Source organism: Vanessa cardui, chromosome 17 (genome assembly GCF_905220365.1).
Source record: "Vanessa cardui chromosome 17, ilVanCard2.1, whole genome shotgun sequence".
Classification (NCBI taxonomy): domain Eukaryota; kingdom Metazoa; phylum Arthropoda; class Insecta; order Lepidoptera; family Nymphalidae; genus Vanessa; species Vanessa cardui.
Window position 1 is genome coordinate 4,915,049 of NC_061139.1, and position 26,503 is coordinate 4,941,551.

Genomic DNA, 26,503 nt, shown 5'->3' on the forward strand with positions numbered 1-26,503 from the left:
TAAAAGGCAGTTCTCAGTTATAAAATCTATACTTGGCTTAAAAATATAATGAGTGGTGTAAAAAATTTTTACAGCAGAGACCACACATGTCCCATTATTGATATGAGTTGTTTGGATCCTTATATTTATAATGATGATGTGAAAGATATTGGAACTAATGTACAACTTATTGATAATAAAACGAATGTACATTTTGTGATTGATGAAGGATCGCAAATAAGTCATGAGGGATACCTTTTTGATAAGAAATTTGAAAATGATATAGAAACTCCAAAAGAAGAAATAAAATCCGAATCGTGTTGTAAGGAAACTCTACAAGAAGAATCAGTATTAAAGTCAACATTAAAACCCGAAAGCGATCACAACAAGGAATTTGACACAGCTGAAAGTACGAAGTTGAATTAACTTACAAAAAGAGTTTGAATATAATAGTTCCAAGTTTATAAATATTATACCATTGTATATTTTTATCTATTCTAGAGAAAAGTATAGACCAGGCACGCCAAAAATTAAATTGGACTGAATATCATCGATTGAATGTAATACATTCGTTCTTAGATGATCTGGAGTATGATTTTCCATCGATATGTACAGTAGGAGTCATTGGAAAATCTGTAGAGGGCAGAAAATTGAAGGCAAAGTATTTTAAAGAGATTATACATAGCTTATAAGTTACATCCTGACAGAATTCACTTTTATGTTACCATTTAAAGAAGTTATTATTTTAATTCTTTATAGATTCTGAAGGTATCAAACAGTAATGCAAGTAATTCGGCTGTGTGGATGGATGCAGGAATACATGCACGTGAATGGATCGCACCCGCCGTCGCTACGTACATTTCTGATCATATCGTACGAAATTTCGCGACATTACCAAGCAGTATGACAAATAAAGACTGGTAAATATTGTGATATTTATCAACATTATTTTCGTTATTTACGCGAACAAATACGTATCATAACTCTAACCTACTTGATAATAACAATATAAAAAATTATATTACTTTGCTAAAAGGTATTTTGATATCTGTAAGCATACACGTTTCTTTTCAGTGAAAGTATCAAGATTAGTTGGAATCAATTCTAAACAGTATAAGTATTATACAACATGATTGAAAATCATCATCATATTATAAGAACTACCTATATACTGCAAATAAATCGTTGTGTTAATAATTATTTAAATAAAACCAAATTTTTAAACATTAATTATTCCGATAGACAGAGCTTATATAATAATAGTCTGCCGCTATAATTACAATATTTCAATTCACAGGTATTTTCATCCAGTTGTTAATCCCGACGGCTATGAATACTCGCACACCGTCGATCGTATGTGGCGAAAAAATAGAGCCTGGTTTGGTGGGCAATGTGTTGGAGTTGATCTTAACAGAAATTTTAGGTACTTATGTATAATATAATCAGAAAATTTAAAAATACATCAAATTATAAAAAAAGAGTATCGAAAATGTTGAGATTATTAAAAGATATAATGGAAATTTGACCATTAGCTATTTTATGTAGAAGGTCTTTGTATTATTACAGTAAGTTTTTGGTCCTCCATGATTTTTCGGTGTATTGCTCTTTTTATAATATAGTTTGGCGGACGAGCATGTGAGCCACCTAATGGTAAGTGGTCACCATCACCCATAAACAATGACGCTGTAAGAAATATTACAATTGCTTACATCGTCAATGTGCCACCATCCTTGGGAACTAAGATGCTATGTCCCTTGTGCCTGTAGTTATACTGGCTCACTCACCCTTCAAACCGGAACACGACAATACTAAGTACTGTTATTTGGCGGTAGAATAACTGATGAGTGGGTGGTACCTACCCAAACGGGCTTACACAAAGCCCTACCACCAATTATTATTGCTATATATTGCTTTCTTTTTTATAAGCAGTATTAGTTTAATTCGCCTGCGGTTTCGCTCACGTTTAATAAGTTGACTGTAGGCATAAAAAGTAACTTCTTTATGTGGCCTCTAACATGCCCTTGCTCGAACTTTAGTTAGCTTTATACTAAGTATCATCAAATTTAGCTACGTGCTATAGCTTTGAAAAAGCAACAAAAATATACCTTTGCATTTATATATTACCAGAAACGTTAAAACTATTTATTTTTATATATGAATCAATTTGTTACTACAAAAAGTGTTTTAAAATAAATAAGTATCGCTCTTTGATTAGATAAAGAAATATAAAATAAAATTTTAGTATCTATATGTTAGCGATAATATTACAATTAATAATACATTATTACTTCCAACAGCTTGAATGGTTATTATATATGCTTGTATGGTAGCTTTGTTTAGTAAAAAATTAAGTATTTCATGCCCATTAAATAAATATATTAATCGCGAGTTATATGAAATATATGACAAGGACAATTTTTGAAGGAGAAAATTATCCAGCATAACATGTGTATTACTTTTAGCTATGGATGGGGCGGCAAAGGATCTTCGGACAATCCAACAAATGCTTTCTATCGAGGCCCTGTACCATTCTCGGAGCCCGAGTCGTGTGCTATAAGAGTAAGAGCTATTTTTATAGTTGCTATTTATTAGTTAACAAATAAAAGTTACATGATTAAGTAATTAGGTTGGAATTATTCAGAAAATCTAAAATCTTTAAATGTTATCCACAGATAAAGTAAGTTACAAGTAAGAATATACAAATATAAATTACGTTTTAAATAGTGTTGCCTATCTCTGTGTCTCGGTTAATGTTGTATGCAAGTAGTTCCTAATGCGTTTATTGCAGCAATAATTTAAAATTAAGTGGATAAACGATTTGTTTTTGTTATTGATCCGTGAAAGCAAAGTGATGCATGTAATAAAGTCCAATATATTAATACAGGTAAATGTAAATCCAACGTCATTTAGCTGTAATGTGCCGTTGATACCGAAATCGTGTCATCGACGTTGGACGCAGAGATTAAACTGCAAACAGGTTTTAGTCGTAAATCAATTTCACTGCTACGGTTTTATAACATTCTGTTGCATTTAATTAATTTACTAACTTACAACTCTACGGAATTATAATCAACGTTTTCAGATTATTTGTATCATAAAACTTACTCGACGTAGAACCGTGTCGAGAACCTAACTTAAAAATAAGAATATTTGTATCGATGTGTAATTAGAATCATCTTGAAACCCAAATACGACTACTAGGTATCATGTTATCAGGAAAATAATACAGCAGAAAATATTGATCATATTTAAAAACCACATATGTTTTTTGTGCATAAGTCAAGGAAGCACAAGACCGTTTTTTATTTATGATTTAATTTATGAGATGAACGAAGAGAACACCTGATTTTAAGTGGTTTCACTGACAGACATAGACATTGGAACTGCAAGATCATTATTTTAACATCAATAACCTGAGGTGCTACACTGTTTCACTAGCCCTTAAACCTGACCCGTAAATGCCCGGAATTGACGAGTAACGGAAGAACTGCTGAGTATTAATAGTGATAGACCAACAAAAAGTTCTATCAATCAAAGTTTCAGTTTTAAATTGTTTACTCTCAAGCTATAAGATATTTATCTAGTATGATAAGATATCAATAAAATAACTAAATAGTAATTTTAAGTCTATAAATCAGGTGACCTAAAACACGGACCGCCATTGTGACGTCAGATGGGCAATATCGGCCATTTCAATATCGTCTAGCACTTAGATAAATAACTTTTCTGGAGTTTTTCTGCTATTATTTGTACATTACACAGCAACGATAGCGATTGTAATTCATTATTTTCCCGAAAAAACACCAACATTTATAGCTGTCAACGTCGAATGAGTGACGGTATATAGACGACTGCTGTTTTCATCATTATGACGTCACCAAAATGAGCGTTCTTGCAGGATTAAAAACATACAAAATAACTTAAATTTTATGGCAAGAAAACGTGTTTGTTTTGCCGAAATATATATATTTTTGGTACCCTTTATTAAAAAATCAACATTTTGAAGTACTTTATTAAACCTAGTAGAAATCCTATTATTAAACACCATTAATAATAAATGAAACTCGTTAACTAAGTGCCTTTATATTTTTAGGATATATTATATAAATCCGGCATTCCTTTCCAAGTGTATATCACCCTCCATAGTTATGGACAAGTCATACTGTTCCCATTCGCGTACAGAGATGAGCTCTGTCCCGACTATGTGCGATTACTAGAAGGAGCTACTGTCATGTCTAAGGTCAATAACCTATTTTTTTATTACTATTTTTATTAAGGTATCGCTTCTATTTGGCTGCCTCACTTAACTGGCTTTAACTACGCTGGGTTATTAAAACTCCTCAAATTTTAACACTCCTGTACCTAAAAAAGGACGTAGAGCACGTATATCCTGCACCTGAAAGCTTTCAGGTCTAAGAATATTACAGGTCAACTTGTTTTTATGACCACACTAACAAAGTAATATATTGCCTCTTTTGGTAAAGGTCACCCTGGCTGATTGGACAAGACAAATCACATCATCATTAAAAAATAAAATAATATAAATTGAAAATTTCATCACAACGTTCAAGTTAATATTTTCAAAAAATGTTTTTTATAATCATTCATTCATTTCTGTAATACATTTGTGTAGGCTATATATGAAAGCAGTGGAAATACATATAAGGTAGGAATATCAAGAGATGTGATGTACGGAGCCGCTGGTACAAGCAATGACTGGAGTTACGGCAAAGCTGGCATACCTTATTGCTATCTAATAGAGTTGACAAGTAAGAAACATAGATTCAGATTACCGAAAGAAGAAATAGAAGAGACTGGTAGAGCAATATTAAACAGTGTTAAAGCGCTAATGGACCATATTGATAACAAAACTAAAAGTGACGATGATAATTATTAATATATCAATCAAAATATTCAAGTTATACATTGCGTAACAGTAACAAAAACCAAAGTCTCTCACGTCCACGTCAAAACATTTCAAGGCTTCCTTTACGTGATGATAAATAATCCCAAAACATCGAACATTCTACGTTATACGAACTTTTACATTACAGGTATTTATGATATATTATTGTCTGATAATGCAGGGTGCATTATCAAACATTTTATTACTTTTTCAAGTTTATGGGGTACAAGCTAATTATATCAATAAAAACGGTGATGGTACTGTTTAATGTCCCTTATACAAAGCTGGTATACAATTAAACAGAGCTAAATTCTAAAAACAAACGCGTACTGTTTACCTTACCTAATATTTCTGCTGGGCTACCCGGTCTATTATTGAGCTCGAGACCTCCTTCTGGTTTAATCTTGATATAATCTATTTTCCGAATCAGTGATAATGCATTACATTTAATTCTATAATTTAACATGATGATAGTAGTCCTTCCGATTCTTCATTCAGCGCTGGGTAAACTATCGCTTAGTCTATTGCGAAATATTCTATCCAGCACGCTTAACAAAAAAAAAAAAGGTTTTAAAATTGTATGAAAACTTCTTAAATATTAACCCTTCAGCATATTATGGTTGTCAATAATGTCATATATTATTTACGTCTTGTTAGTCAAAATTAAAAGTAAATAAAAAATTGTCTCAAATTTTAAAATAAAATTGTATACCGTTTCTTTTTCAAAGGGAACACATTTCAAAGAACACAAATAAAAGATACCAAGGTGGCAGCGACACGTCATAAATCCCAAGTTTGGGAAATAAAATTGACGAATGACGGACAGAGATATTTCGTTAAATCTTTGGATACTGTTGGCGGTACGTAGTTGTTTTGGATATACAAACAATTTATGGCGTTTTAATAAATATATAAATGTCCCACTGCTAGGATAAGATCTCCACTCCTTTTTCTTAAGTAATTTTATCATATATTCGCCAAATCCAAGATTTCCGCAGAATATTTTGACGACCTCCATGGTCGAGTGATGTGTACTCCGGTTTTCATGGGTACGCCACTCTGAGGTCTCGGGTTCGATTCAATTTGATCTCAGAATCGTCGATTAGGATTGGCGTTTTCTTACCACCAACTTGCTATTTGACACATCTTAGACTTTTGTTATTGAAAAATGAATTCCTGTTGACACAGTTTTACGTACGATATCCGAATATATCTGATAATAATCAATTGAAAGATCAATTGAAGAAGATTCAATTAGTTTTTAAGGTCTAGGTAATTTTGCAGTTCTTAACATCTGGAAAGAGGAGCGTAGTACAATGGACGTCATGGTTGAAGGGGCGCAGTCCAGCCAGGTGGCTGGAATGTTGCACGAACGAGAAATTCCGTATGCTGTAGCCATAGGAGATCTTCGTACCTTGATGGAAAAAGAACAGGATGCTAATAAAAAGACTAAACGCACTCCTGAAATAAGTTAGTAACTTAACTATTTCCACGTCACGTATTTTACGTTTTGCTGGGAAATATATCTTATAGACGTCATAACATTAACTTAATTATTGTATCTAGTAAACAGACTCTCGAAGTGCTAATACTAGTAATAGAAATAATATTAAGTTACATTTGGAAACTTGGAACAGTTGGTCGTTGGTATTAAATTATTGGGAAAACAAATAATTATAATGGATGGTGAAGTTTTTTAAGTTTTGAAAAATGTTTGAAGTTTTAGTTCTATGTTCCTCTAAGACTAAACGCACTATTTTATTAGACAGATAGTTTGACTATTATAGTAAGGGGGACAAGGACTGGTAATGTTCGGTTTAAATTTGATATATCATAGATAAATGTCGATCGTTACTGTTATTCAATTAATTTTAATATATAATATAATTAAACATCCATCACATACGTAACAAACATACTGGAAATGTTTTAACCCGTCCTACCTACTGGCGTACGCGTATATTGCATTATGCTGGAGAATCTACACGCGCTGTGCACTATCACTCAGGACGTAGTATGGACGTAATGTTTGCAAAGTTGATTCATTAATTTCTAATTTTCGTCTATTTAATATTCTATTTTACAATAATTTTAGTTCAATAAAAAAGTAAATCTCAATCAATTAATAAATCCAATAACTCGTATTGGAGAAGTGTGGTGACATAACCTCCAAAACTTCCCCCATCTTCACACAGAGAAGAGGAGGCCTTAACATAGCAGCGGGAGCTTTACGGCTGCTACTTATATTGATAAAGAAATATTTTTTATTAATAAACTCGTTTTAGTGCCACTCATATAAAACGAAACCCAAATAAAAGTTACTCAATCAGATCGCCATTAATGAATCACTGTCATCTTGATACGACAATAATTGATAATTAATATGGACAATTTTAGAATGAATTAATTTATTTTTAATTAAATATTGTGATCAAAGGTCGTGCGATGGATTGGAAAAGTTATCACCGTCTCGATGTTATTTACGCATTCATGGACGAACTGGCTTCGTTGTATCCGTATTTGTGTTCAGTGAATGTTATTGGCAAGTCGGTCGAAGGAAGAGAATTACGGGTAATGTTATTTAGGTCAAATTATTTTATATTCGGAGACATTATAGTTATATCATCTGTTATTGTTTTGGCAGCATTTAGATGTTTTTGTTTTTTTTTTTATGGTATAGGTTGGCGAACGAGCATATGGGCCACCTGATGGTAAGTTGTCACCATGACCCATAGACAATGACGCTGTAAGAAATATTAACTATTCATTACATCGTCACTGCACCACCAACCTTGGGAACTAAGATGCTATGTCCCTTGTGCCTGTAGTTACACTGGCTCACACACCCTTCAAACCGGAACACAAGAATACTGAGTACTGTTATTTGGCGGTAGAATAACTGATGAGTGGGTGGTACCTACCCAGACGGGCTTGCACAAAGCCCTACCACCAAGTGAATAAATAATAATATAGATTCTTTGTTTTAATTTTTTTATGCTATTAGTTGGCGGAAGAACATATGGGCCACCTGAAGGTAAGTGGTCACCACCACCCATAGACAATGAGCTAAGATCTCGTGTCTGTAGTTTATCTGGCTCACTCACCCTGTCGTGGAATATGTTATGAGGGGATAGTACCTACCCAGACGGGCTTGCACTAAGCTCTACCACCAAGTATTTAATTTTAAATTATAAATAGCTTCTAACAAATTTGTAATTCCACATCAATCAGATTAGTAGTCATCATCATCATCATCATTTCAGCCGTGATACGTCCACTGCTGGACATAGGCCTCCCCCAAAGATCGCCACAACGAACGGTCTTGTGCAGCCCGAAGCCAGCGTCTTCCCGCGACCTTCACCAGGTCGTCGGACCACCTTGTGGGGGGCCTAGATTAGTAGTCTTTGATGTGAGATCATAACTGTTCGACTGTAATCATTTTTGTTTGACTAGATGTTAAAAATATCCAACGGCGAAAGCGATAATACAGGAGTTTGGGTTGACGGATCTATCCACCCTCGTGAATGGATCAGTGCGGCGGTAGTGACGTACATCGCAGATCGACTCGTCAGGACGTTCCACGAACAACCCGAGAGCGTCACTAATAAGGATTGGTAAGCTTACCCTTAATAACATACGACTGTATACTGGTTCCCCAAAATATACTTAAATTTTCATTAAACTAACTTGAGCGTATCTAAATCTTTCATAGAATAAGTTAAGGTATCATAATTCCAAGTTAAAACAGTTTAGGTATATAACTATAAAAAAGGTAAAGTAAAAGCCTATAAATTTCCCACTGTTGGGATAAGGCCTCCTGTTCAATTAAGGAGAGGGTTTCGAACATATTCCACCACGCTATTCCAATGCGGGTTGGTGGAATGCACACGTGGCAGAATTTCGATGAAATTAGACACATGAAGGTTTCCTCACGATGGTTTCCTTCACCCCCGAGCACGAGATGAATTTTAAACACAAATTAAGCACATGTATATAGTGGTGCTTGTCTGGGTTTGAACTTGATGGTTCTAACTTCTAACCACTGGGCCATCTCAACTGAGCTGAGATATAACTATATTTAAGTTAATTTTATTGGTGTTGCTATTATCAGTTACAAATAAGATCGAATAACGAGTAATATTTAAAATTGTGGATCGTGAAAATTCGTAGATCGCGGCTCAATGTTTTTCATTTGTGTTTACAATTCATCTCGTATTCAGTGGTGAAGGATAACGTAGCATCACACACACACACACACACACTAGACACAAGTTTCAATGTGTATGTATCTAGTGTAATTTTACTACATGTGTATCCACATATCTGCACTGAAGAAGACGTTGGAATAAGCTTCTATGTAAAACTACTAATATCCGTATTCTAATTTCTTCTTTTCAGGTATTTGCTTCCAGTTTTAAATCCAGACGGTTATGAATACACACACACACACGACCGTATGTGGCGTAAGAACAGAGCGCGGTATGGTGAATGTGTGGGTGTCGATCTTAATAGAAATTTTAGGTAAAAGATAAAATCGAATTGTTTATTCTATATAGGAGTAGGATTAGATAGATAGCCTGTCAAAGATTAGAGAAAGCGCACTACACGTGCTTTAGTTAAGTAGTATGATTATATATGGTGAGAGTCACGCACGCTAAGAGGCTAATGTTGGCTCACTTGTTTTAATTCTTTCGTCAACGCACTACCTGTATTCATAAATAATCATAAAGCATTACACTTATTTATTGATTGTCAAAAATTCTATCACTGATTCCGACAGAAATACTTGTTATGAGAAAAACCTACGAAAATATCCCAGCATATTAAAAATAATTAATTAAATAAAGTAAGTTATTGTAATTATTATTAAATTATTATTTAAAATTTTCAGTTATGGTTGGGGCGAAAGAGGCGAAGAAGGTTCATCGGAAGATCCTGGTAATATATTTTATAGAGGTCCCAAGCCATTCTCAGAACCTGAAACCGCAGCTCTTAAAGTAAGAGTAAAAATTACGTAATTTGTTTTTGTATCAGCCTCATTAATATATATTTTTTTATTAATATTACATAATTCATTGCTTTCAGCGAGTAATACTAGATTCGGATACAAATTTCAAAGTATTTTTGTCTCTCCATAGTTACGGGGAAGTTATAATATTCCCTTGGGGATACACAGGCGATCCTTGTCCTGATTATGTAGAATTGCTTGAAGGAGGAACAGCTATGGCTAAGGTAATTTCTTTTTTCATTTTAAATTTAAACTTCAATTAGCATTTGATAAATGTTTGATAGATATTGAGACCCTAAAATAATTTACCTCTTTAAATATCTTTGATGCTGTAATTTTTTATGGTGTCTATTTTGAACAGAAGTTTTTGGATAGTATAATATAACAGTATTTGTTATAATAATACTGTTTCCTTGTTGTAAAAGCTACCTCTCTTTTGGAAGAAAATACTTAGAACTTAAGCCATGACACTGGTCCAGTGCGGAACGTTTTCTGGAAGGTGTTTGCCTTCACGAGCCGAGCACGAGATGAACTGTACACAAATTAAGCACCTCAAACCTCATTCCTAACCTCAGTGCTTGCCTTTATTTGTTTCTGTAATCTTCGGTAAAAAGAATAAGCAACCTGTGCTTTACACAAAATTATAAAAGAATATGTGATTTAATCCCATAATTTTACAGGCTATATTCAGTTGTGGAGGGCACACATACAAAGTAGGCAGTACTAAAGACCTCATGTACTATGCTGCTGGTACCAGCACTGATTGGAGCTATGCTGTGGCGAACATCCTTTACTCCTACATGATCGAACTTCGAGGAAAAACACATAGATTTCTCTTACCAAAAGAAGAAATAATGACCACAGCCAATGAAGTCATGTGCGGTATTGTTAGGTTGATGGATTTTGTTGATAGACGATGTCGAAGTACACAATCTTGTGCGTGTACAAAATCTTAGTCATTAACACAAAATTGATAAATCAATTATGTAACTAAATCAAAAAGAAAACTACAAAGTAAAAAATCTGTACGTATTATTCGTTCGTATTTCTCCTTTACACCGTTACTCATAAAATAAATATAAATATAGATTATAATAATTTATATGGAGGTTAATTTTTAATTAAATATTTTAATTTATATAAAATTAATGAAAACACTCAAACAGCAATAAAAATATGCAACGTATATTTTGTTCATTATGAACGTAAAGGCCATACATTTCGCTGCGGTTTCGAATAATATGGATGCAATCCAAAAATGTATCCTCACACCACGCCATCAAACGAGCTCCAATACGCTGGTTTATTGTTTCACATCACTGGTTGCCAAAAGTTTAATTTCGATAATATTTATTTAACACATTTCCATATGCTATAACAAATATGTTTAAAGATAAAATAAATCGATTAAAAATCTCCAATAACTTTATTTACAGACCTTGCATTATAATACAATCAACAATAATTAAAACATTACAATTTGAAATTCACATTCATTTATCTAACGTAAAAACATCTATCGACATTTATCACTATTTTATCGAATTCGTATCCATTTTTGTTCTACGTACCACTACTATGAAGTCCACCTGCACACCGGACGGTCAGTACACCAACACTATACAACACTTCCTGTAATTTGTTCAAGTTAAACTCTTATTAATATGGGCGCCACACGTCGACCGGTCTTCGTTCTGAAGTTATTAATGATTTGCTGCGAGTTCTAACGCCTTGGTCCGTCCATTCTGGTGAGGCAGGTCTTTTCTTTGTCGAGCTAGACGCCGTCGAACCAGCTTCTTCTTCTCTATCGGGACTTGAATTTGAGTCATCTTGTTGTGGTGGAGGTCTGAGCCACCAATCATAGCCTCCGTAGAGTTGGGAGTATAACCAAGAGGGTGGTGTTGGAAGAAGTGGCGAATTAAGAAATAATTGCGCTGCTAAAGCGCTATGGAAAAGACTAGATGGTGCTGGAAGAGGCTGAAGTGGTTTCCTTGGTCTCGTAACTGAGGTAAAGGCTCCAGGACGATCATCAGGTGGCGGGCTGCTCGAAGCGGTGACCGATATATCGTCATCGTCTTGCGGTGAACTTGGCCTTGAATTCACAGGACTGGTGGTGCTGTGAGGATGCATCGTATTTGGATTATCTGATGCCAAATCTGGGGAAGATTTTAATTTCCTATTAAGTATGTATGAAAATTTTACAAAATATAAAAGAGATTGGATTAAAATTGTAAGTTGTCTGCTGGTCGTGAGAGGGAGATAAGAAACATTTATAGACTTGTATAACTGACCTGTTTCATGAGGCGGTGGTGGGACTGTGTGGTGTTGCGCGTGCGCTGGTGGTAGAACATGTGGTGTAAAATGGGCGTGTGTAGGTAGTAACGGCGGCGGATAGTGACGAGCGAGCGCTCCCCACTCGCCACCGGGCAGACCAGCTAATTGGTGAGCTATACCTGTAACAAAATATATAAACTTAATTTATAGTAGTAAGTTATCAATAAAGAAAAACCTAAAATAGCGTTTGCCAAGTGGAAAATGGCGTTTGGAAGTAAGTATACAGTTAGCCTTATAAGTGCGATATCACATCTAGGAAACTGAACAATTGTCCAGGCTATTCCTGTAACGTAATAAAATTGTCAATTTTTTATTTTGACAAAGAATTCCTTGCTGCTTCGTCGTTCTCTTCCGTTCTGAGCAAACTTTTTTTTAAATCGAGACTAGACTATCACAGTCCTTTGCATTTACTGTCATGAAGATATCTTCTTGAATCAAGTCATCCTTAGTAATATGTATATATTAATAAGGATAACTTCATAAAACTAATTTTATGACACAACTTATCGTAGGGTAAAATTATTTGTCTTATAAAGTTTATCAGGAGATATTGAATGTCACTTTTTCATAGTCATGAACGTATTTTGCGCTATTAATATCAAATGTAAAAGTTTATATATCGCCATTTCATTTCTGAAACTGGAATAAACATTTCAATCAACAGAACAATAAGAGTCGCGCTCTCTACTAACGCTTATTGCTTAACGCACTCGTCAAAGTATTTAAATAATGAGCCGCCTCCCTCATCAGAGCGAGCAATCCTCGCCTTATCTCCGCCGCGGCACTCCTCAATTGTTGCCACCTTCATTGATATCGGGTTTCGAATGTTAGGAGTATAAGCGCATTAAATATAAGTCAGTGCCAAAGTCGATTTCGATTAATTTTAACGTGATTTAAAAGTTAGTTCGCGTATTTTAATCATAGTCTAAATGATAAAACGCACTTAGTTATGATAGGGCATTATTCGATATGCCTAAAATTATATCTGTATATACAGAAAATTGCTCGGTAAAATATCTGAAAAGTATTCAATATGAACATATTGAATACATTTCAGAAAACAATTATGATTATCATTGAGAAATCTTAAAGGGCTAAATGAGTAAAAGAGGAAACAAAGGCATAAAATGACGTAAATGGTTATGTTTTTATAAATAAAATATAAACAGTATCATCATAAACACGTTAATGAAATAGGAAATGTGTTTCGGCGTCATAATTTCCAGTTGACATTTTTAAGCGCATAAATTAACAAAGTTCGCCGGCGCCGCGACCCCGTATATTCGGCTTAACCCTTTAGCACCCACCTTGGGTAATTCCCACCCCGAGCCAACCCAACCCTTTCAGCAATAGAATAAATTACAGACCATTTTATGTCGCTGATACCGTCGCAACGAAAATGTAAAATACATTATTTTGAATCCGACCGCTTAGCCTTTATAGGTGTAGTGCTTTATGAGTTGGCTGCAATTAGACGAAAGCCGCTTTTTAAGGATTATCCCTTTAATCATCCTTGGAAATAGCTTTTACGATAACGTTCGAGATATTGAATCTTCGTTGAGCGAGTTGAATCGAATTTTAAATCCTCGTAATGGCTCACATCGTTAGCCTAATTGGTATTTAAGATTTCGGAAAGGAGGATACAATGTTGAAAATGATATAAGACACGTCTTTAAAACGTTAATATACATCTTTAAAGTAACGAAAACGTAGCAAACTGATCTACAAAATTATAAAAGTACGTTAGAGTGATAAAAAATAATGCGTTGAGTTATAAAATCGGCTGAAAGTGGACACGACACGCAGGATGATTGCAGTTATAATAACGACTACTTCAATTAACTGCCTTCATACTCTTATACATTTAAAAGCGCGGTAACACGATTTGTAAAATAAACTAATAATAGGGACGTGATTCCACTAAATTAATTTTTGACACTAAAACATTTAAATATAGTAAGTATTGTTATTATACTAATAAGTAATCTCGATTAATTTATCTAAATTTTTCTTCCGATTTCAAAATAAAGTTACTTTCAATTATACCAAGCCATGTCGTCACGAGCTTCAAGTTGTCTGCCACACAAACTTGGATAGTGTCCCAACGCTATAACCTAAGTATTGAGAGTTTTAAACTACGCATTGAAATTCAATTTGTTGTATTTATACATGGAAAGCGTAGCCGTGCTTTGTAATACGTATTGAAAGACTTAAGCTACGCAATGTAATTCAATCTGTCAATCGTAGCAGGCTTGGGAAGTATAGTAACGTTATGCAATACGTATTAAAAGACTTAGGCTAAGCAGTGTAATTGAATATATTGATTATAGCACAACTTTATACAGAACACTTAAATATGTAATTCAATAAATTATAATATAAACTTTGTAGTAAAAAAAATAACGCACTACACAATCTTAATCCTCTTGAAAATTATGAACATATTTCAGGAGATATTGACTACATTAATAGCACGCTAGATATGAAAACGAGTGTCGAATGTTTGCGCTAATTTATTTTATTCTAACACTACCTGTTAGCCTGCGGCTTTCCTCGTGTAGAAAATATTCATAAATTTACAAATTAACATAAAATTTTACATTGATGTAAAATCTCTTTGTTTACCACACGTTTTTTCAATTAAAAGGAGCCTATGTCCTTTCACAGGCTCTAGACTATTACTGTACCAAATTTTATTTAAATCGGTCCATTAGCTTTTACCTGAAAGTGACACATATAGATAGTTACTTTCGAATTCATAATATTAGTATGAATTTATATTGTTATGCATATGTTTGTACACTCATTGATAGACGACACCTTGTGTGATAATACAAGGTTCTGTACACAGTAATTAGGGTATCCATCCTCGTGTCCACATCGTAATGAGGGGGCGCAACGTTGGCAAACTAAACACCATAAGGTCGATCTTATTAACAACCGTAGGCAAAATATATTAAAGTAGATACTTTCTGTCAAATGTCTGACCTTGAAATCATTATATATAACATTATTCTTGCCCTTTTTGTAAAAACAATTTATCACAAACAACATAGAATATATTAGTCGAAGTTTTCGATTCCAAAACTTAAGGGCATTGTTTCATTCCGTATTCGATGTTCAAAGTTGCCGAAGAAAGGGTAGCGCCAGACTATTTGCATTCGTTAAAAATGCTGGAATACTTTGCTTTGTGTTCATAGTGTGTAATCGGCGTATAGAGCACATAAACAAAAATACACGTTTACGATTTGGTTAAAAATATTATATTTTAAAAACTTTCTATGTACCAGTTTTTGTATTTAAATTATTGATGTTTATTATTTTATAAAAATAGTAAGTTTGAAAAGTATTTCATTTCTAACGAAATCTGTATGATTTCTTTTCTTACATTACATGACAGAATTCTATTTATAAGTAACGTATAATTATGTATACGTTTCTGATACAGATATTTGCTTTGTTTATTACTTTACATAACATAAAATATACTTAAAATAAGAAGCTATTATAAGATTTTATTTAATAGAAAAAGAAAACTTGCATTAAAAAATATTTTTTTATAAAAAATCAAGTATCAAAACGTTTACGTCGCAGCACACCGAGGCGGCGCGCCTCCGAAGACGTGCCAGTCCGCTACATTACTCCGTTTGAAGGGATTTTTTCCCAGTTTGAAAAATAGCCGCGACGCGAGAGGGTTGAACCAAAACATTTTAATACCATTTCCTAGATTGCCTCTTGCATTTTTTTGACGGTTTTCAACAGCGCTAATCCGTGAAGACGACCGGGATTACGTAGATAAAAGTATTATCGTTTTTAGTGTGATTCCGATGTACCGGGTTTAGGGGAATTTTTAACGACTAAGACCCTTCACAGTGATCAGGAAAAAGGGTTAGCCTTTTAAGAAATTATCTTACATCCCTTCGAATCTTGAGATGTTGTAGTCTGTAAGAATTGATTTTGTTAAGACACTTTTATGGCAGTTAGGCACTTTACTTTCATCAGGCAGAAATGTATATATTTAATTATAATTCCCGCATTTTTTTTCACCGCTTCTCCTTACGTATGAGATGTCTTTTTCCGAACCAGTTGTAGAATGTGGGCAGCCAATAACAAAACGCAATGTATTAATACTGAATAAACTTTACTACGTGATAATTGTGCAAGCCCATCTGGGTAGGTACCACCCACTCACCAAATTTCCTACCAACAAACAATAGTATTTATTATTGTTGTGTTACAATTTAACGGATGTGTGAGCTAATGTAACTGCAGGCACAAGAGATATAACATCTTAGTTCTCAAAGTAGTTGGCGCATTGATGTAAAGAATGGTTCATAATTCTTACATCGCTGTTATCTATGGGTGATGGTGACTAATAACCATCAGATGGTCAAAAATTACGAAATATGATTTGAAAACATTATTAGGTATATAGGTACATACAGGCCTTCGTTCAAGGGTACAAGTTCCGAAGCGTTTTAATGTTTTCCACATCTTATATAATCATAATACATTAATTAAACAATTAATATATTCGATAAATATAAATACCTGCTTAACTGTTTTTTCTTAAAACTTTGAAATCACATGCAAGCTTTACATTTAAAGGATAAACGCAATAATGTCCCAATTTGTATTATAGTTTAAGTAAAACCGTGGGATGCCACTGACGTAAGCCAAGACTGATGCTTCCCGTACATCATAAGGTTAATAAGAGGGCTCGCGAACTAACGACGCCGCTTTGTCAACGCGCCTTACCCCGACGCCATCTTGCGCGCCATGTTGGACTCCAATCTGCTTAACACTTAATGAATTTGCCTCTATTGATTTTGTTTAACCCCTTTTTGTTTAGCTTAATTAACCTTTTCTTGTAAAGTAGCGGCAAGGTTCGGCAATTAGCGGAATTGTTCATTTCTTAATGTCAGCCGATACAATCATAGTACCTACTTTGGTAACTATTACAAAATATTTACCTATATTTTTAATAGTTGTAGTATATTATCACCTTGTGTATATTTCAGATTAGCCTAAAGGTTGACTGTTGGAGAATATCTGCAAATATTAAATCCGTAGGTTTTACCGAATATACTATTTCGTTCAATAGTTATTTTAAATTAAAAGAATAAACATAATTGATAGGTACATTTTCATTACACTTTACAATTGTTGGAAAATTGAGCAGTCGTTAATACAATCATTTATGTTATAAAACCATTATGAATCTTCCGTGCATAATAAAAAGCATATTGTATATGTCGTCGTGAAAATTGTTCGCATTTAGAGTTAATCGAGCTCGCGTCATCATCATACGAATTCATTTGAAAGCGTTTAAAGTCTCGGTAAAAGCGCGAATCACGCCGTACAAAAGGCTGTATGAGGTGGGTGGGACATTTAAAATTTACAAATGCGTAATTATGCACCCGCATTGTCGCGTGGTGGGCGGAAGGGTTATGCCCCTACTCTTTCTTCCCCCTCTCCCCCCCCTCAATCCCGGGCTTCCGGGCCTAATGCTATATTTAATTTTCTCTAAGGCTGCCTCATTAATAATGCGAAAGCTGCGACTTTAAGTGGCGCTCACACGGCGTCGCGCGGCGTGAGTGACGCGGATGTGCTAAATATATCAGCGAACAGTGCGAGACAACGGAAAGCCGAATAATAAATTTTATAATTTTATTTTCCCCAAAAACTACAAATTAGACTCGCTTACTTTCCAGCAACCCGCATTGGAACAGCATGGTGGAATATGTTCCGTACCTTCTCCTCGAAGGGAGAAGAGGCCTTAACCCAGCAGTGGGAAATTTACAGGCTGTTGTTGTTGTAGATATATCACTATATAGTATATAAAACGTGTAAACAAAGTCGTTTTCTATGTCCTTATAATTATGTTAATTAAACCTAAAAACTACGCAGCGGATTTTGATGCGGTTAATTTTAATAGACAAAGTGATTCGAAAGGAAAGTTTTTGTGTAGTTTAGAATTTCTAATGTGATGTCGTAAATAAACAAATTCTGTAGAATATTTAGTATCACTATTGCACCCGTGCGAAGCCGGGGCGGGTCGCTAGTTTGTTACTAAAATAAACTTGAACGAATTAATACAGGTGCTTTACATCATCGTACAAATACATTCTCGTAACATTCGATCGTTCAATGTTCATTCAGAAGGAATGAAAATAACCGTATCCACATATTCTTAGGTCTGCACCAAGAAGTTAGAACTCGGTGCGTAAACGTGAGTGTGGATAATTTATCATGATTTCGGAAGGGTTATTGGTGCAAAAGGCCAGCGACACGTTGCTCTGTCGCGGATCTCGTGGAATTTACATGTTGAAGTGTATACACAGAACACTTACTTGAAAGAAAATGAATACAATCATTGTATTGACAATGCATTACGTACTCTGTTTGAATGAAAATCTATTCTGATGGAAATACCTACTAAAAGGCAAAGTTTAAACAAAAATCTGCAATCAGCTATTATATACATAATATATATTTTAACGATTTACCACTACTGTAAAACTTATACGAAGCATAAAATCTAAGATTTGTGATAAAACAGAGGAAAAAGAATTCTTTTTACCAATCGAAACATAGCCATTTTTCACTGGCAACACTTCATTTTAATTGACTAGTGTTTTTTAAAATTAAATAACATCAAAATGTTATTACTTCAAACTAAACAAAAATAAAGAAAGCGATTTTATTTAAAATATATTTAATTAGAACATAAATGATTTTAATTGAATTCTAAACATCACGTGACTTTCAAAATACTTATTGGAGTTATAATTCTCGTTTCTTAGTGTAGTAGGAGAGGTGAATAATTGGGTTAGGGGCCTTTGACGCCCGTCCTAACGAGGTTTGCCCACCACTTGCGTCTCCTACACTAAATTCCTCGATACAATAGAGGTGACAACTACACGTACCTACAAATAGATTACGTTACGGAAAGTTCAGTAAGTAAAGGGAATTTCAGTTTGTGTTTTGTTGATGTTAGAAAATGAAGGGTGACAGATAGCTTACAAAATTTAATAGCTATGTATTCTTAAGAAATTATTTGGTTAGACAAAATTTTATGACCAGCGGAAATATACTCAATCTATTAGCGTTTTGGATTTATTCTACTTCATATATATAGTTATATACTAAAATTTCCAGTCCTACTTATAAAAAATAAACTCAAGTTTTTTTCATAAAGCCGAAAATCACCTAATATACCTGAAAAAGAGGTTATTCTAGTACAGAAGAAAAACATTTATTTGTATTATACAAGATGTTTAGTAAACTTTTAATATTATGTAAAGCTACATTTGAGTCACCAGAATATAATCTTTTACAAGACGCCAGTAAGGTGATGCTTAGCAACGTCGCAACTGAGCGACGACGGCGCGGCGTCGTAGATATACGATTTTATAGAATAGGCGTTTAATAACAATCCAATTTTATCGAAATGAAATAATGTATAAATAAATGTATCTACATTAAAATCTATGTATTCTAGTCTATTCACTATGAATTCTATTTCTATGTTACAAAACTTTTTGTTACGACCATAGAAATTAATACCATCAGACAATGTATCTAATATATTTTCTTGTACTGTACTATAATACTCTTTATTCGAATCTACATAATAAGTGTCGTAGAGCATTTGATAATAATAATTAATTTATAAACATTTGTTGCAAAACAAAAATTATAAGGACGATATCTTCGAAGTGTCGAAAGAGGGTTAAAGGAAATAGATAATTAATAGCGGAGCAGAACTTTTCGGCCAAATGAAATCCCCTTTTGAGGCGTCGGACCCGACGGGTGACAACGGTCGGTGACAATTTAATATCCACGAGTGTTCGGATCGTGTCGAGAGCACGCCTTCCTTATGCTATTCATCTTTATATCGTCTAAAAGTTACCTAATATCATAAATATTTAGACTCGTGATATTATAATGCTTTTGTATGAAAATGTCGCTTAAATATTCTCTCGAGAACGTTATGTGACTTCAATTGCTGACTTAATTACAAAATTCTTTTGTGTCACTTCGTTAATTAGTTGATATTAATTTTACCTAATTGAAAAGAGACGATTTTATGTACCATCGCCGATATACAACGACGCTTAATAAATGTTAACCAATCCTTACATTGCCAAACCAAGCTTAGGAACATAGATGTCATATCTCTTGTGCCTCAAGTTACTGGCTTACTTACCCTTCAAATCGGAACACAACAATACTGAGTACTGCTTTTTAGCGGTAGATAAGGACCTACACAGACGAGTTTGTACTAAGTTCTACCTCTACATAGTGTGTCGTGGAATATCCGGTAGAAACGAAGTTGCTTTCGCTATATATTCCATATACACCAGCAATTTATGTTGATCTATATAATGAACATAAAATGCTAACAAATATAGCAAGAATAAAATTATTATTAAAAATCTTGTGTCAATTAGAACAATGAAAAAAGTTTGAATGACTGTTTATAAAATAGTATATAGCAAAAATACATAGAGAGTAAAAGAAAGAGAGGAACAGACAGCATAACGCTTTTTTTCTTACGTGTCGACTTATGCCATTTCACAATATTGTAACTCACGTAACTTCATTCCATAAATATAATCTTTATTTAAGAAGTACATTGGAACTCTACTAAACCGCACCGAAGCAGTGTAATAGAATAAGCTCCAAACCTTCCCCATAAAAGGAGGTTTCGCTTCATAGCAACAATGAGAAATTGACAGGTTGTTACTTATATCTTCTTTCAACGTTGAAGTATAATGGGCAAATAGTAGTATCCTACAAATATTATTTCTTTATTAAATCAATATTATGTATTTTTTTAATAGAAATTCATTATATATTTACATGTATATAAAAATATATATGTTTTTCAAATAAGTAACACAAACATGCATGTCCGTACAATTATGAATAAATTTATATTTATTCGTTTCAAACTATTCTCGTAAAGGAATGATTATTATCCTTACCTGATAATTTAAAAGGTAGTGACCCCATAAGTGGATCTGGTGCGAAACGAGGACCGAAATGGAAGGGGTGGAATCCATGATGACGGGTCTTCGAGCGAGGCTCCCTTGGACCGTCCACTGTGACCTTGATCGCCTTCTGATAGGTTGCTACTTGAGGCGGTGACGTCGCCAGCATTATCGTCAACGTAAATGATTTTCCTGTTAACAAAATAAATATATAATTACTTTTACGAATGGTAGTTTACTTGCATAAAACAATAAGTATATATAAGTCCTCTACATTTTTTTTTCCCAAAAAAAGGACTAACCATGTCAGTAAGACAGATGTCTTTGCCTATTCCGTTTATTTCAATAAAGAAACAAAAACAATATTCGATTATTGATAACACGTCTCTATTAATTTCGTTATTATTTTATAGTAAAGCGATTTCAAGACTTTACACATACACATTAATGTTGATAGAATTTATAAAGGCAATTTCACTTCACCATGATTTTTCTAAATCAGTATGAAAGTACCTTGAATATCAATTTTTCGTACTATTTATTTAAATAATATAAATACTGGCTTCAGTTTATTGATAGAGAAAACGGTTTCATATAGATATAAGTTATGCCACATTAGAACTCAGTAATAATATTAAATTGTACCTGTATAAATATATTTTCAGAAAAAATCATTTGTTCCGGACATAAGCCCCTTATGACAAAGAAATATATTTTACCTCTTTGTAATAGCAGTAATGGCAGAAAACAAAAGACACTTCCTGATGTAAAAATAGAGACCAAAACAGATATAGATTAATTATTAGCAAGTTTCTTCAGATATCTAAAGTCCGTGAAAGACAAATGCAAGAAATAGTCAAGATTACAAGACTTTGTGCTGATTTGTGGCAAGCTGTCGCCAAGCAATGCGCGTGCCGGCACGTTCTGCGTTCCGAAGACACCCAAATTCGGGGTGCAAAAGAATTTTTTCAGAATATAAATACAACCAAGATTGAGAAACACCGAACTCCGTTACAAAAATAATTTCAATCTAATTTTGAAAATAAATAACCTTTTAAGATTGTTATCTATAAGTTTTAGCACATTAATAGCTTGAAACGTTTTAATGAAGTTTGTTAATGAAATTGATTGCTAAAGTAACTAAATTACTACTGAAGCATTTCATTACAATGTAAATGATTCGATTTCGTGACTGCGGCCTAACCTATCACTTAACAAGTGTTTAGAAAATATATCGTAATATCAAAACAACAGCTACGATGAAGATTTGACAAGTGGTATACATTGCTGCACAATTACACAATGAGATCACATTATTCCTACAAAAGAGTCAATGAAATTTATGTTATAAATTATATACTGAATATTAAGGTAATAAGTATCGGGAATAGGAGCAATGACGCAGCGGAATTGCCATCGTAACACATCCACCGCAGAGCAGCCGCAAACACGGCGGCAAGCGTTTGAACAATCGCTGCCATATCGACACATACCTAATGGTAATTCTGGTGAAATTCATGGTCGCAATCTAGGCTTCATAAGCGGTAAACAGATACTGACTATGCCATTCATTCAGCATATAAAGTTTTGCGGTAGTGACATATTGAATTGCAATAATGCCATGTTTTGGTTCGGTTATTCAAAATCATCGATCGTATGGTGTATCGGCGTATTGAGAGACAACTCGATGACGCTTATTCATTGTGAATATCCATTCAATTTCAGGTTATTATTTCGTGTGTGGCTTAAACGTCAACTTAATCGATGATTGCAGGTTCAATCCCTGATTAACATTACTTACTTTTCATGTCCTTTTGTATTCATAATTTATCTTGTTCTTAAAAAAAGCTCTTGTTCTTTTACAAAGAGAAAACAAAAAATTAAATACAGTAGGCTACTTTATCGCTACATAGCGGTCACTTCTAGGCAACCAATGTTGCAGGTTATAGCTCATAGAATATGACATATAATATAACTTATACAAATAAATAAATGTAAAAATAGAATACATATAATAATGAAAATCTGCCCCGTTCATAATAAACAACCGCATTGGAGCAATGTCATTTTTATAAATACGGAAAGATAACCCACCCGATTGTATCTGCCATAGACATTGGCAATATATGAAATACGAGTATTAATCATTCCTCAAAACACCAATTAATGTGTTACACCGGCTTCGGAGTACTCAGAAAACACGACACGAAAATACAACAATCCTGAGTATTACTGTTTGGCAGTGGAAGGTCTTATGTAGGTGTATTCAGGTCTTATGTCAAAGAAGAAAGAAAGTAAGTATTATTATTAGTGGGACAAATCTCAGTACTGACATATTTACAGGCTATGACTTACGTTTACATTTAATCTCTAATTAATAAAAGCCGATAATTTAACCTTTGTTAATTTTAACTTTGGTGTCCGAATAGAATTATACCCATTATTTCATTTGATTAACATTATTAAACTACATTAATCTCTTTTTTTTTATTATAATTAAAAATAATATTTTAAAACACTTTTACTAAGAATGAGTATAACATAATGCCTTTAATAAATAATCAAAGAGTCAAAATGTCGATATCAGTTGTCGAGAAATAAAATACTGTATGAGTTTGAGAAAACAGGTACGTATGATGCTTCTCTGTTGGCTGTCTACCAAAAGATACATTTCTTTAAGCGGATGTTGACCCGATGTCTATCAAACCTTTATTAGATTGAAAAACACTTTTACACTAAACATTTTAAAGTAGAAATAACATTTACTTTCAAATAAAAAAATCTTTATAGAAAACATTTCAAAAAAATATCTCAGTATGTATTTCAATTCAAATTTTGCGAATAATATTTTCATATTTCCAAAACGAATCTATGACCATGTCAATTCTTATAGGAATAAAAAGTGACAGCATGTAAATGTTCGACCTCTACTATCCCTTAACGGATTTGAAATAGATACAGAGAGATAGGATACAATTTGGCTGAATTCCATTAAAACAAAACACAGGTTTTCCTTCACCACCGGGTAACCTGTGTAGGAAAACCTGTGTTGATCACGAGATGAATTATAAACACAAATTAAGCACATGACAATGAGTAGGTGCTTGCTTGGGTTTGAACACGCAAAAATATTTGGTCATTTGTACCAGTATGGCGGTTCTTCAGGAGTCTAATTACGTAAAGGCAAAAAGGAAAATGATGGTCATACCACTCGCACCGGCGGCCCAATCGCGTGGGCTTTAATCGAACGTGTCGGAAAAATAACGAGTGTCGAACGATTTGTACCACAATAATGCTTGTATTTTCAGATAGTCGAAAAAAAACGAAGTAGGCGGTAGCGTAATGCCATACTTCTCGAGTGTGGCTTACAGCCCGCCATACCGGTATGACCATCATTTTCCTTTTCCCAAATATTTTGTCATTATCATCTCCCGGTCTAACTCATGGTTTAGTGAGCGAGTTCGCTCGATCGACATTTGCTTAGAATAAATATTATTTCTAAATTCCGAACCCTTGTTCGCTTCACATCTTATTTAATACTGTAACAAGGTGACTTAAGAGTGCTTTATATTTTTGTTTTCATATTTGAATAAAGCATATTTTTCCTCGCTTAGTACCTACTCATCGACGTTTCATAAGGATTTCCTTTGCAAAATTTCATCCTATTAAACCTACCGGGTTAGGCTGACCGTTTTATAGCATTGAGTCAGTTTAAAATATTTATAAATGTGTATAATAATGATCGCACGACATATCATTTTAAACAATTAATTGTCGGTGAGATTCGAAAACGTCCTAACACTCAATCTATTAAACAATAGTAGTAACAGTAGCAGTAATAGTTGATAAACTTGACTGGGAACTACGACATAAATAAAAGAAAATATTAATTCCAATTAAAAAAATAGTGCAGTCAGTAATATTACAGTTAGTGATTTCAAAGTATTCGAATTTTATTAACAAAAATATATCCCTAAATATATGAAATATTCAAAGGCCCTTGACTTTCAACCGAATCACACCATTTCCTGAGAATTATTTGTATCAAAGGGCACACAGAAAAATGCGTTGAGCGTACACTTAATAAATCATTGAAGTTATTCATAAAAAGACTTTCGTCTCCCCAGCCGTGAACATATTGCAGGCTGCACGTGCGACACTTCATAAACTGCGGATATTGATCCCGAGGGGCGCTGCTCTTCATAAAAATATGTTTGCATCGTATAACACGGATCAAGATCAAACAGGTTTTAGCAAATACAAATTCAATATTACATTACATGCTATGTTTAGCTTCTGTTATATTATTTTTTAGATAATATTGTATTTACGGTTTTATCAAATTTAGTATTCAAATTAAAATGGCAACTATGTTTTAAAATCTCTAAATGCATTGATTCGCTTTGAATTAATGTATACTAGCGACTCGCACCGGGTGCTATACTGATATTAAACATACTACAGAATTTGTTTATTTACGACATCACATTAGAAACTTCTGAAATAATCAGTAAGTAATTCTTTACTATACTGTCCATATATTATATACAAACCTTTCTCTCGAATCACTCTATCCATTAAAAAAACTGCATCAAAATCCTTTGCGTAATTTTATAAACATACATAGGGACAGATATGTAATGATATGATGTTTTCCCTTTGTAAGTATGAGTAAGTTTTGGTTTTTTAGTACTCTTTAGAATGAAATTTATATATTACTTGAAACGTGCCACATATCTAAAAAATCCTTAAAATACCACCTGTAATACATCTTATTTTTTCCACGCAATAAAACTATTTTACAATTAGTAGCAGAAATTAACGCACACATTGATGATTTAAGTTCGCAAAATATGTTTGTAAAAAACAAAAGCAACCACACGAGACAGTAACTAAAGTCCAACTTCAACTGATATTACCTTATTTTAATTTTAAATATTTTTGTATATTATCACTTTGTCTTGAATGTTATCTGTATGTATATTTAAACTATACAGTATATATACATGTATAGTTAAATACGAATTAAACTTTGAAATAAAACACTGCACAATCGGCAAGCCAATAGAATTTGCAATTTTCTCGTTAGATTAAAAATCAGCTTTATAACGTCATAAACTAGACGGGGGCGTTAAGATAAGAGTTCTCCGCCGGCTAAATAAAAAATGAGCCACAATCGTAATGGCAGCGAGCTCCTTTGATCTCGGTTTCATGGCTTACTGGGGATTTTAAGCTTAGAGAGCGGCAATTTGGATATAAAATACCTAATGCGGACCG

At 33.7% G+C, this 26,503-nt stretch overlaps 3 protein-coding genes across 3 annotated transcripts in view; 2 read left to right on the plus strand and 1 right to left on the minus strand.

Annotated features, from left to right (window-relative positions):
* Window positions 1–738: 738 nt before the first annotated feature.
* On the plus strand, window positions 739–4,876 carry LOC124537038 (carboxypeptidase B-like; the record flags this gene model as incomplete). Its single annotated transcript, XM_047113748.1, has 5 exons — window positions 739–899; window positions 1,277–1,402; window positions 2,442–2,538; window positions 4,073–4,219; window positions 4,613–4,876. Coding segments are annotated over 5 exons (795 nt in total), but the record flags the coding sequence as incomplete, so codon positions are not given.
* Window positions 4,877–4,975: 99 nt separating this feature from the next.
* Window positions 4,976–10,917, plus strand: LOC124536934 (carboxypeptidase B-like). Its single transcript, XM_047113603.1, has 9 exons — window positions 4,976–5,033; window positions 5,614–5,745; window positions 6,170–6,355; window positions 7,323–7,456; window positions 8,339–8,499; window positions 9,284–9,406; window positions 9,777–9,882; window positions 9,971–10,117; window positions 10,574–10,917. Exons 1-9 carry the CDS (start codon window positions 4,976–4,978, stop codon window positions 10,847–10,849), a joined length of 1,323 nt encoding a protein of 440 aa, XP_046969559.1. The 3' UTR covers window positions 10,850–10,917.
* Window positions 10,918–11,385: 468 nt separating this feature from the next.
* Window positions 11,386–26,503, minus strand: part of LOC124536895 (runt-related transcription factor 3) — a 32,065-nt gene continuing 16,947 nt past the window's right edge. The window contains exons 4-6 of the mRNA XM_047113547.1: window positions 21,221–21,418; window positions 12,185–12,346; window positions 11,386–12,049 (exon numbers count right to left, since the gene is read on the minus strand). Coding sequence (XP_046969503.1) covers window positions 11,553–12,049; window positions 12,185–12,346; window positions 21,221–21,418 — 857 coding nt within the window. The 3' untranslated portion in view covers window positions 11,386–11,552. The remainder of the gene's footprint in view (window positions 12,050–12,184; window positions 12,347–21,220; window positions 21,419–26,503) is intronic.